A 9,029-nucleotide genomic window follows, 5' to 3' on the forward strand; every position below is an offset into this window, starting at 1 on the left:
CCCCCATTCTGACCCCTAGAGTCCCCTATCCACCTCCCCACCCTCCAAGAAACACCCCATTCTGTCCACCAGGGTCCTCTGTCCCCCCCAGTGACTCCCCCTATTCTTACCCTAAGGGTCCCTTCCCTCCCACCCCATCCCAGCCCTCCTAGTCCCCATTCCGATCCTTTTCCCCCTTCTAATATCCCTTTCAGTCCCCCATTCTGTCCCATAGAGTCCCCTGTTGTCTCCCCTGAATCACTCCAGTGAGTTCCCCTATTCCTACCCAAAGGTCCCTTCTCTCCCACCCCATCCCATCCCTCCTATTCCCCCATTCTGATCCTCTTCCACTCTCCGTGACCCCCCTCAATCCCCCATCCACAATCACCATGGTTGGAGAAGCCCTCTGAGCTCCCCCACTCCAACCATCCACCCATCACCAATGGCTCTCACTCAACCACGGCCCTCAGTGCGGCATCTCCATCTCCACCACCCCCTGTGCAGCCCATTGCAGCACCCAACCACTCCTTTGGAGCAGCACTATGGACTCATGTCCAGCCTGAATCTCCCCTGCCACAACTCGAGGCCGTTCCCTCCAATCCTATCACTGTTACCAACCCCCAGCTCATCACAACCTCCCTCAGGAGCCTTGAGGTCTCCCCTGTGCTCCTCTTCTCCACACTGACCCTTCCTGGCTCCCTCAGCCGCTCCCCATCAGGCCCATCAGGTTCTCCAGACCCCTCATGGCTCCATTCCCTTCTCTACACACGCTCCTCCATGTCCTACTGCAGCCCAGAGATGAACACAGCACTGAGTGCTGAGCACAGAGGGACCGCAGCGACAGCCCAGCTGGGTCAGCAGCCCATAGGAGGTCCCATTGGTCAATCAGGATCTGCCCTTCACCATCCCATCCTGGCTGGGTCTGATCCTGCAGTCCTTTGGGACCTCTCCAGTTGGCCGTAAATGATGATAGAGGATGGAATGCATCTCAGCTGTCACCTCCATCCGCTCCCCCAGCACTCATGGATGGATCCCATCCGGCCCCATGGACTCGTGGTGCTCCAGGTGGAACAGCAGGACTCTGTTTCCTCTCAGATCTTGAGGTTTGGGGTGGTTAATTCTGCTCCCCATCCACCCCTTCCAGCTCCAAGAGTGGAGTGCCCCGAGGAGAACTGCTCCCACTTCTATAGGTGGACATAAAGATGATGGCCTTGAGACCCTCAGCCCTTTCCTTACCTGCAGTGCTCATATCCTCACTGCATCCAGTGGAGGTTCTCCTTGTGCAAAGGCAGTTCTCCTCATCCAATAGAGGTTCTTGTCATCCAGAGGAGGTTCTCCTCATCCAATGGAGGTTCTCCTCATCCAAAAAAGGTTCTTCTCATACAATGGAGGTTCTCCTCATCCAGTGGAGGTTCTCCACCACATCCAATACAGAATGGAGCTACTTCTCATCCCACTGAGGTTCTCCTCGGTCCTCCTCTCACTCTTAATATCTCTATGGTAGACTTTCTTCTTCCCTTTCACCCAATGGCTGAGTTGAGCCCAAGCTGAGCTTCTTCCTAACAAAGTGGACTCTTTTTTGCTCCCAGAGCCTCAGGGAATCTCCCAGTTCATCTCTCCCAATTCATCCCTACACCCCATAACCACCCCCCCCCACTGCCGATTCTGTGCAGCACAGGTGAGGGGAGGTGAAGCCCCTCATGAGGACCAGGGCTGACAGTCACACATCTGCTCATCCAACCCCTCTTCAATCCCTCCATCCCATCTCAGACCCCACCCTGATGTCCACCATCTCAGCCCTCCCCCCTATCCTCACCCATACACATTCAGCCTCACCGCCCCCACAGAGGGACCACCGCCCCTCCATCCTCCCCTCTCCCTCCTGTACAGCCCTCCATTGCAGCACTGTGGCCACAGCAGCAATCCCACCACGTTCCCACCATGCCGACTGGTGTTTTGCTGTTTTGGAGGGCACTGAGCAGCATGTTTTGCTGCTCAGTGCCCTCCATTTCCTCCTCTTTGCTGTGGATGCAGCTCAGCTCAGCCCCCACCTCACCCCAATCCCATCATGGCTGCCCTGCGCTCATTTTCAGCTCATTTGATCCCTCCCCCGTTCTGATGTAGTTTGAAGCCCCCTGTAGTTTGAACCCTGGGAGCAGAGGTGTGTCGGACGGGGGTTGCCTGCATTGCTGAGCTGGGATCTCTACCCATCCCTCCTCTCAGATCCTTTCCACTGTGCTGATGCAGACAGTCCCCCACCGATGGCTGCCAACCCCCCTAGCACCACCACAGCGCTTTTGCTGCCTTCAGAAAGTCCCTAAAAGAGCTTTTTTTGGTCCCAATTTGCTTCCCCCCCTCACCCAGCGCAGCCCTGAAAGCACTCTGTCATTTGGTGAGGCACAAAGCTACAGCTGTTGGCTCTGAGGTGCTGATAAAGGGCCGCCCCATTTGGCATTGGGGTGCTGATAAAGGGCTGCCCCATTTGGCAGTTCTGCATGGATGGTCCCACTCAGTGTTAAAGGGAGGAATCCTTTTCCACCTGGGTCAGCAAAGGGTTATTTGCTGCCAGGCCCAATGGTCAGTGTTGGAGTGGGTGCAGTGTTTGTGTTGAAAGGGTCCTTGAAGGTCACAGAGCCATAGGATGGTTTGTGTCGGAAGGTTGATAAAAATTGACCCCAAAAAGTGGGGGACCCCACAAGTGTGGGGCCCTAAAAATGGGGGAAATCAAAAAGGGGGGACCTCAGAAATGAGGAACCCCAGATATGGGGGACTCCAAAAACAGTGTGACCCCCCAAAAGGGAGAGACCCCAAAGAGGGGACTCCCAAAAATGGAGGACCCTAAAAGTGTGGGACTCCAAATATGGGGGATCCCAAAATGGGGCAGTCAACCCAAATAGGGGAACCCCTAAAAGTGAAGGACCCAAAAAACGGGGATCCCTAAAAAATAGGGAACCCCAACATGGGGAAGACCAAGGAAAGGGGAGGCCTTAGTCATGGAGGAGACCCAATGGAGCTGGGAGCTCCTCCCCAGCCCAGCTGTCATGGATTTATACTTCCTGCTACTGGTATCCCACCTCACAACATCCTGTAGAGCACAGAGAAGAACTACACGTCCCAGAGCACCTCAGTTTCAATTAGATTGTATTCTATTGTGTTCTCTTACATTCCAGTATCACAGTTAGTAAAGCAAGTCTTCCTCCTTAGATCGTTGTCGCTGCTCTGGTTGTTTCCCTGAGCCCAGCTCCCATCTCCCTTCTCCCTTGCTGGGAGCACTTTGGGGCACAAGAATGGGGGGCTGGAGGGGGAGGGGGGGTACCCAAACACTGCTGTCTTTTGGGGGTCTGATGGTCTCAATTTCATTTCGAGCATCCCAAGAAATGCCACTGAGCCCGCTGTTCACACTGAAGATAACTGGGTGAGTTTGGGATCTGCGTGTACCTTCTGCTGGGGTCAATGCAGGCAGAGAGGTGCATTCTTTCTTTCCAGGATCCCAATAACCAGCTGTGCTGTTTATGACCCTCCATGGCTTCTCCTGGTGGTTCGACGTGTCCGGCCTCACCTAGAAAGGAAAACTCAAAGCACAAACAGTTCCTAACAGGTGCCACAGGAGGATTTTCTCTCTGCCACTGGATGGACCAACCAGATGCTGCCTGGAGGGTTTCACTTCACTGGAAGGACAGGAATGGGAGCCTGAGCAGATCCAAGCTGAACTTCAATACTCAATGTGTTCAATGCTCACAACGAATGGGTTGGTTCCAATGGGCCCTATGCCCCCACTAAAGAGCTTTGACAGCTCACAGCACTTGCCCAGAGCACTGCGGGTTGTTTCTCCTCTGCACTGTGGGGTCTCAGGGGTGGGAGCCTGCAGTTTTCTCTTCTAAGCTTACAATGGAAGAGAACTGTGGGGGTAGATGTAACTGTGAGCAAGTCACCAAGGAGATTATCAGACTCTTTGGTAGACCTTATCACTGTGAAACCCTGCAAGACCAGAGGGTGAGTCAAGAGCAAGCAGTGTCTGTTTGCTTCTAAGGGTGGAAGCTCAGTCCCACAGCCCTTACCCTGCCTGCATATGGCCTGCCAGAACCCGGCCAGCTGCTCAGGCAGCCAAGAGAGCTATGGTGCTGTCAGCTCTCCCTCCGCTCCCGAGTGCTTCAGCCATCACAAGGATGTTCCACCGCCTCCCTGATCCTCCCCTGCAGGTCCCCTGGCTGCTGGACATGGTGGTGTCCCGGGTGGCAGAGGTGGCCTCCCTGACACTCTCTGGCCGGGTCATCGTCTTTCCTGAGTGAGTATGTTTGTGGATGGAGCCTCTGCTCAGCGCAGCTGCTCGGCTCTCCCTTGCTATCGTTTCCTCCTTGTGACCACAGCTGTCCTGCCATGAGGACTCTGGGCAGCCAGTGTTGTTTCTGTGCTGCCACATGGGATGGGCAAACAAGTCTGGTGGCAGCCTCTTGTGTTGCAGCTTGTCCTCAGCCATCAGAGGGGCTGGGGGGAGGCTGAGCACTGGGGGTGTTATGGTTTTGTAATTTGGTTGGTGTTGGTATTCCACATCAGAACACCAGGCCTAATAATGGGAGTAAAGGGGACAAGTTTTTTTTTCTGCGGACTGCCTTAAACGGGCATGTGGGGAGTGGCACCGGAGGGGAAGTGGGGAAGGGGATGGGGTTGCTGGCCCGGCTCCCTGCGAGGAGACAACGTGGTCAGAGCTTCCTGCCTTCCACAGCTCCATCGGTGAGATTGGGGACTTGGTATTCTCTTTCTTGAAACTCTGTTGTTGTTGTTTAGTGTTATTAGGTTATTAAACTGCCATTCGTTCTCAGATCACCTTTTTTCTCCTTCATTTTTCTGTTAGACCTAATCGCAATCTCCCTTCCCTTCCTCTCTCCCAAAACGCACGTGGCCGGGCCGGGCCGCGCTGCGCTGTGCCGTACCGTGCTGTGAGAGAAAAGGGGGGGGGGAGCTTTTGTTCCTGCTGCCCCGGGTTTGTGCCCACTGTCCCGGAGTGAGCTCTAGAGAGTACTCCGTGACAGGGGGGATGCCTCATTTGGTGCTGTAAGTCTGTCTGGATTGCCAGTCATAACTGTGCTGTCTGCAAAGGATGTGCCGTTAACCAATGACCTGAGTAATGCAGCTGCCTGCAGTCCCATGGAATGATGGCATTACCCCATAGAGATTGCTGGTTTACCTGGGGAAAACAGCCTGATTTGACTGTGTGTGCAAATCAGACCCGACAGGTGACCCCACATGGGGGGGAGTTAAGCAGGGTGGAGAAAGTCACCGAATCTGGGCACGGGGCCTTCACCCAGCTCCACAACCAGAGGGGTGTTTGCTGTTGAAGTCAGTATATCAGGCTCCCCTGGGGTCTGCTGACAGCTCAGGACTCAGGTTGTGCTGTTGCTTAGGGAACTATAATGGAGCAGATGATCCACAGCATTTCCTCCTGGAGCCTTTACCTTCTCTCCAGAGGTGGGCACTTTGAGAATCCACCCTTGGGACCTATTTACACGTCCCAGAGCTGTAGAGGTTTCTGTGAGGAAGATCTGATGGTAGAGATGAAGGAATTTAGGTGATGTTTTCATCCTTTTGAGGCCTGGATTTCTCAGCTGGGTGACCCCATTTCCCAGCACAGCCCCTGGAATTGGGGCACAGGCAGCTTTGGGGGATGCTGGACCTTGATGCAGTGTGAAAATCAAGCTGTGAGCAGGCAATCCCGGTGGGCAGCAAGGGCTGCTGAGTCACGCCTCCATCCTCTCCTTCTGTACAGGTTTAAGTTGGAGTTTATCCACAAACCACCTCCCAGGAAACCATCCAAGGCATCCAGGGAAGTGCCTGGTGAGGGCAAGATGGAGAAAGAAGAGGGTTTGGGTGTGCCACCTCTTGGCCGGGACAAGAAAGGTAAAGCAGCAGCCAGCTCCTTTCCGTGCCCCACACAACCAAGCTGCCGTGGGAAAAGCCCCACTCAGTGATCACCCAATGGCTCCAACTCATGCAAAGATTCATGCCTCTCCCAGCCACATGTTGGTCTCATGAAATGAGGATGCCTCATAAAATCTAAGGTGCAGGATGCGATGTTCCCACGTGCCCCCATCCCTGGGTGTGGCAGGAGGGGGGGGGGATCCTCGGCCCCGTCCTCCCTTTGGGCAACGAGCCCCTAGAAGAGGCTGTCAGCTCACAGACACCACTCAGCTCCTCTTTCCCAAAGCAAAGGTCAGGAAAGCGGGCCCAAATCTGAGCTGCACCCCTGAGAGGAGGAGCTGGGCAAGAGGGACAGACGTCCCTGGAGGGAGGGAGCATCTGCCAGGGAAGTGGAGCGGCCCCCCTGGATGGTTTGGGACAGGCCTGAGCAGCCCTGCACGTCCCAGAGATGGCAGATTGACAGCGAATCCCCTCTGATGAGATGTCTTCTTCCCAGGGCCAGGAAAGATCCCTGAGCAGCCATCCTTACATGGCCGACGGAGCACTGCCCATAGAGGAGGCACAGGTTCTTTTCCCAAAACAAGGGTGGAGCAGAAGAAGAGCTCTGTGCCCAGGTGAGGCTGGGTGCTCGGGGTTGTGTGGGAATACAAGAAAAGCTGTTCAGGGCAGCAGCTGTGGAGCAAGATAAACAGCATGAGAATCAAGGACACCTCTGCAAGGAGAAGAAGAGTCTCACAGCTCTGATTGGATATGTGCCTGCATGGACAGTTGAAAAGTGTTTTGTAGAATGCTTTGTTGACATATAAGGTGTTTGGGAAAGTTGTAAGGGCGGATGGGAAAGTTACAAAATAACAACGTGTGAAGGTATATAAGGGATGTGAGAACTCGTAATAAACGATTTGGATCGTTCACATCTGAGTCCGTGCCTGAGATGCTGCAGGGTTGGGATCCTCATGGGGCTGACCCAGCAAGAGCCCATTCTCCAGCCCCACTGCCTGGGGCTGTCTGGCACCTCTGAGTGCAGAGCATGGAGGGGTGGGATGTGGCTGCTGTGAGATCACAGGGCTGGTTCCCTTCTGGCCCTCAAGAGAACCCAAGGGCAGCCTGTGAGCTCTGCTTGGGGAAGGCTGTGCTGCAGCCAAGGCTGCAGGATGTGGCCCCAAAGGTGGCTGCAGGATGTGGCCCCAAAAATGTCACACACTGTAAAGCATCTCCTCTGCTCTGCTCTTCTCTTTCAGTCAAGTTCCAGCGCTCCCGGCGGTGTCTTCACCCAAAAAGATGGCTGTGCCCAGCAAAACCCAGAGTGAAGGCACGACCAAAAGCACTGCACCACCCACGGGTCCAGCACGGGCAATAAAACCCCACAGGTGCACAGAGGAACAAGGTGCGGTGAGGCCGGCACTGAGCAGCCAAGGTCAGCACAAGCTGACAGCACAAAGTAAAGCAGCAGAGCCAGGCCGCACTCGTGGAGTGGAACCTCAGAGCTGCCAGGAAGGAAGAGGAGCAGCAAAGCCGGTGCTGAGCAGCAAAAGTGATGGGAAACACACAGCCAGAGCTCCAGCACAAGGCTTGGGTCGGGCTCAGGCTGCTGGAGCTCAGTGGGTCAGAAAACAAGCAGTGAAGCCAGCACTGAGCAGCCAGCTTCAGGGCAAAGTCATCACCAAAGGGAAGGCTCCAGAAATACGTCCAGCACAGCCTCAGAGTTTGAAAGAAGAAAGAGGGGTGGTGAGACCGGCACCAATGAGTCAGTTTGTGGGCAAATCCATAGCCAAAGCTCCAGTACCAAAGGCAGGTGGAGCCCAGGCAGTGCAGTCTCAGAGCATCAGAGAAGGACGAGGAGCAGAGAAAACCCTCAGTGATGGCAGAGTGCCGGAGGCAAACAAGGCGGAGCTGAGTGGCCCTCATGCAGCCCGGCCTCCATGGATAATACCCAAGATAGTGATTGAATCGCCATCGAGCTCTGAGGGCAGCCTGCCTGGGAAGCCCGTCTACGACAGATCCCTTTTGATGCCACCACCACTCAGCTTCAAGCGCCAACAACGGTCCCGAGACAGGGCACAAAAGAGGTGTGTGATTCCTACCCGTATCGCTGTAGGTTGCCATATCCCTGTAGGAAAGCAGGGGTGGAGGAACAGGGTGGGGGGACTCTCCTGAGACCCCTTGGCTCTGAGGGATGGGATGGCTGAATTCCCTCCAGCCTTGGGCTGCTGCGACACTAGAGAGTTCCTCCTCCTCCAATGCCACGCTGTGCTCTGTTGGCACACCCAGCACACCAAGGCTGATTCTGCAGCATGTGGAAGGCCCAGCTAAGTGTGAGTCTGCTCAGGGTTGGAGAGGAACCCACTGCTTTCCAGCTCGTAGCTCCTCCAGTTCCCTGATGGGAAGAAAAGGGTTTTGGGGGTGGGGGGGTCGCTCAGGAGCAAAGTAATTCAGCTGGACACCGAGGGGGGAGGGAGAGAGAGGGAGTGAAATGGCTGCCCTGCCCTCAGCATCCTGAGCTGAAGTCTCCGACGGGGTCTGTTAGTGGGCAAAGAGCTCTCCAAACCCGCCCTGTTTTTGAAGAGTTCTTCTCCTGTTACAGAAAACAATCGGCCTTGTGAGCGTGGGGGTGCATGGAAGGCTATTGGAGCGAGATGAACAGCAGGTGGAAGCAAGGCTGAGAACCAAGGGCATCTCTAGAAGAGGAGGAGAGCAAAAGGAACGGCTCCTGGCTCCGGCTGGATGAGCTCCTGCATGCCTGCATGCTTAGGGACTGCTTGTGGAATGAAGGAGGGGGGGAAAGTTGTGAGGGTGGGTGGGAAGGTTAAAAAAAAGGACTTGTGAATGTATGTAAGGAATAGGAAGATCTTAAATAAATGGTTTGCATCGTTCACATCTGAGTCCGGGTCTGGTGTCACACTGAACAACTGGGATGATATGGAGGAAAATCAGAGATCTTGCAAAAGGTTTTGGGGTTTAGATTTGTCTTTCATGGGAATGAGGAGGAAGGAAGAGGAGGAAGGATGAGGAGGAAGGAGGAGGAGGAAGGAGGAGGAGGAAGGATGAGGAGGAAAGATGAGGAGGAAGGATGAGGAGGAAGGGATGCGTGGTAGGTTAAGGAGGAGGAGGTAAGGGTAGGAGGTAGGTAAGGATGG

The 9,029-nt window shown here is 54.8% G+C and overlaps 1 protein-coding gene across 1 annotated transcript; it reads left to right on the top strand.

Annotated features, from left to right (window-relative positions):
* Window positions 1–3,434: 3,434 nt before the first annotated feature.
* Window positions 3,435–8,582, top strand: LOC107306784 (protein bassoon-like). The gene is made up of 5 exons (XM_015850130.2): window positions 3,435–4,264; window positions 5,744–5,874; window positions 6,392–6,509; window positions 7,134–7,961; window positions 8,477–8,582. The coding sequence occupies exons 1-5, from the start codon at window positions 4,095–4,097 to the stop codon at window positions 8,493–8,495; spliced, it is 1,266 nt and encodes a 421-aa protein (XP_015705616.1). The 5' UTR covers window positions 3,435–4,094; the 3' UTR covers window positions 8,496–8,582.
* The last annotated feature ends 447 nt before the right edge of the window (window positions 8,583–9,029 follow it).

Source organism: Coturnix japonica (genome assembly GCF_001577835.2).
Source record: "Coturnix japonica isolate 7356 chromosome 2 unlocalized genomic scaffold, Coturnix japonica 2.1 chr2random754, whole genome shotgun sequence".
NCBI classification, from domain to species: domain Eukaryota; kingdom Metazoa; phylum Chordata; class Aves; order Galliformes; family Phasianidae; genus Coturnix; species Coturnix japonica.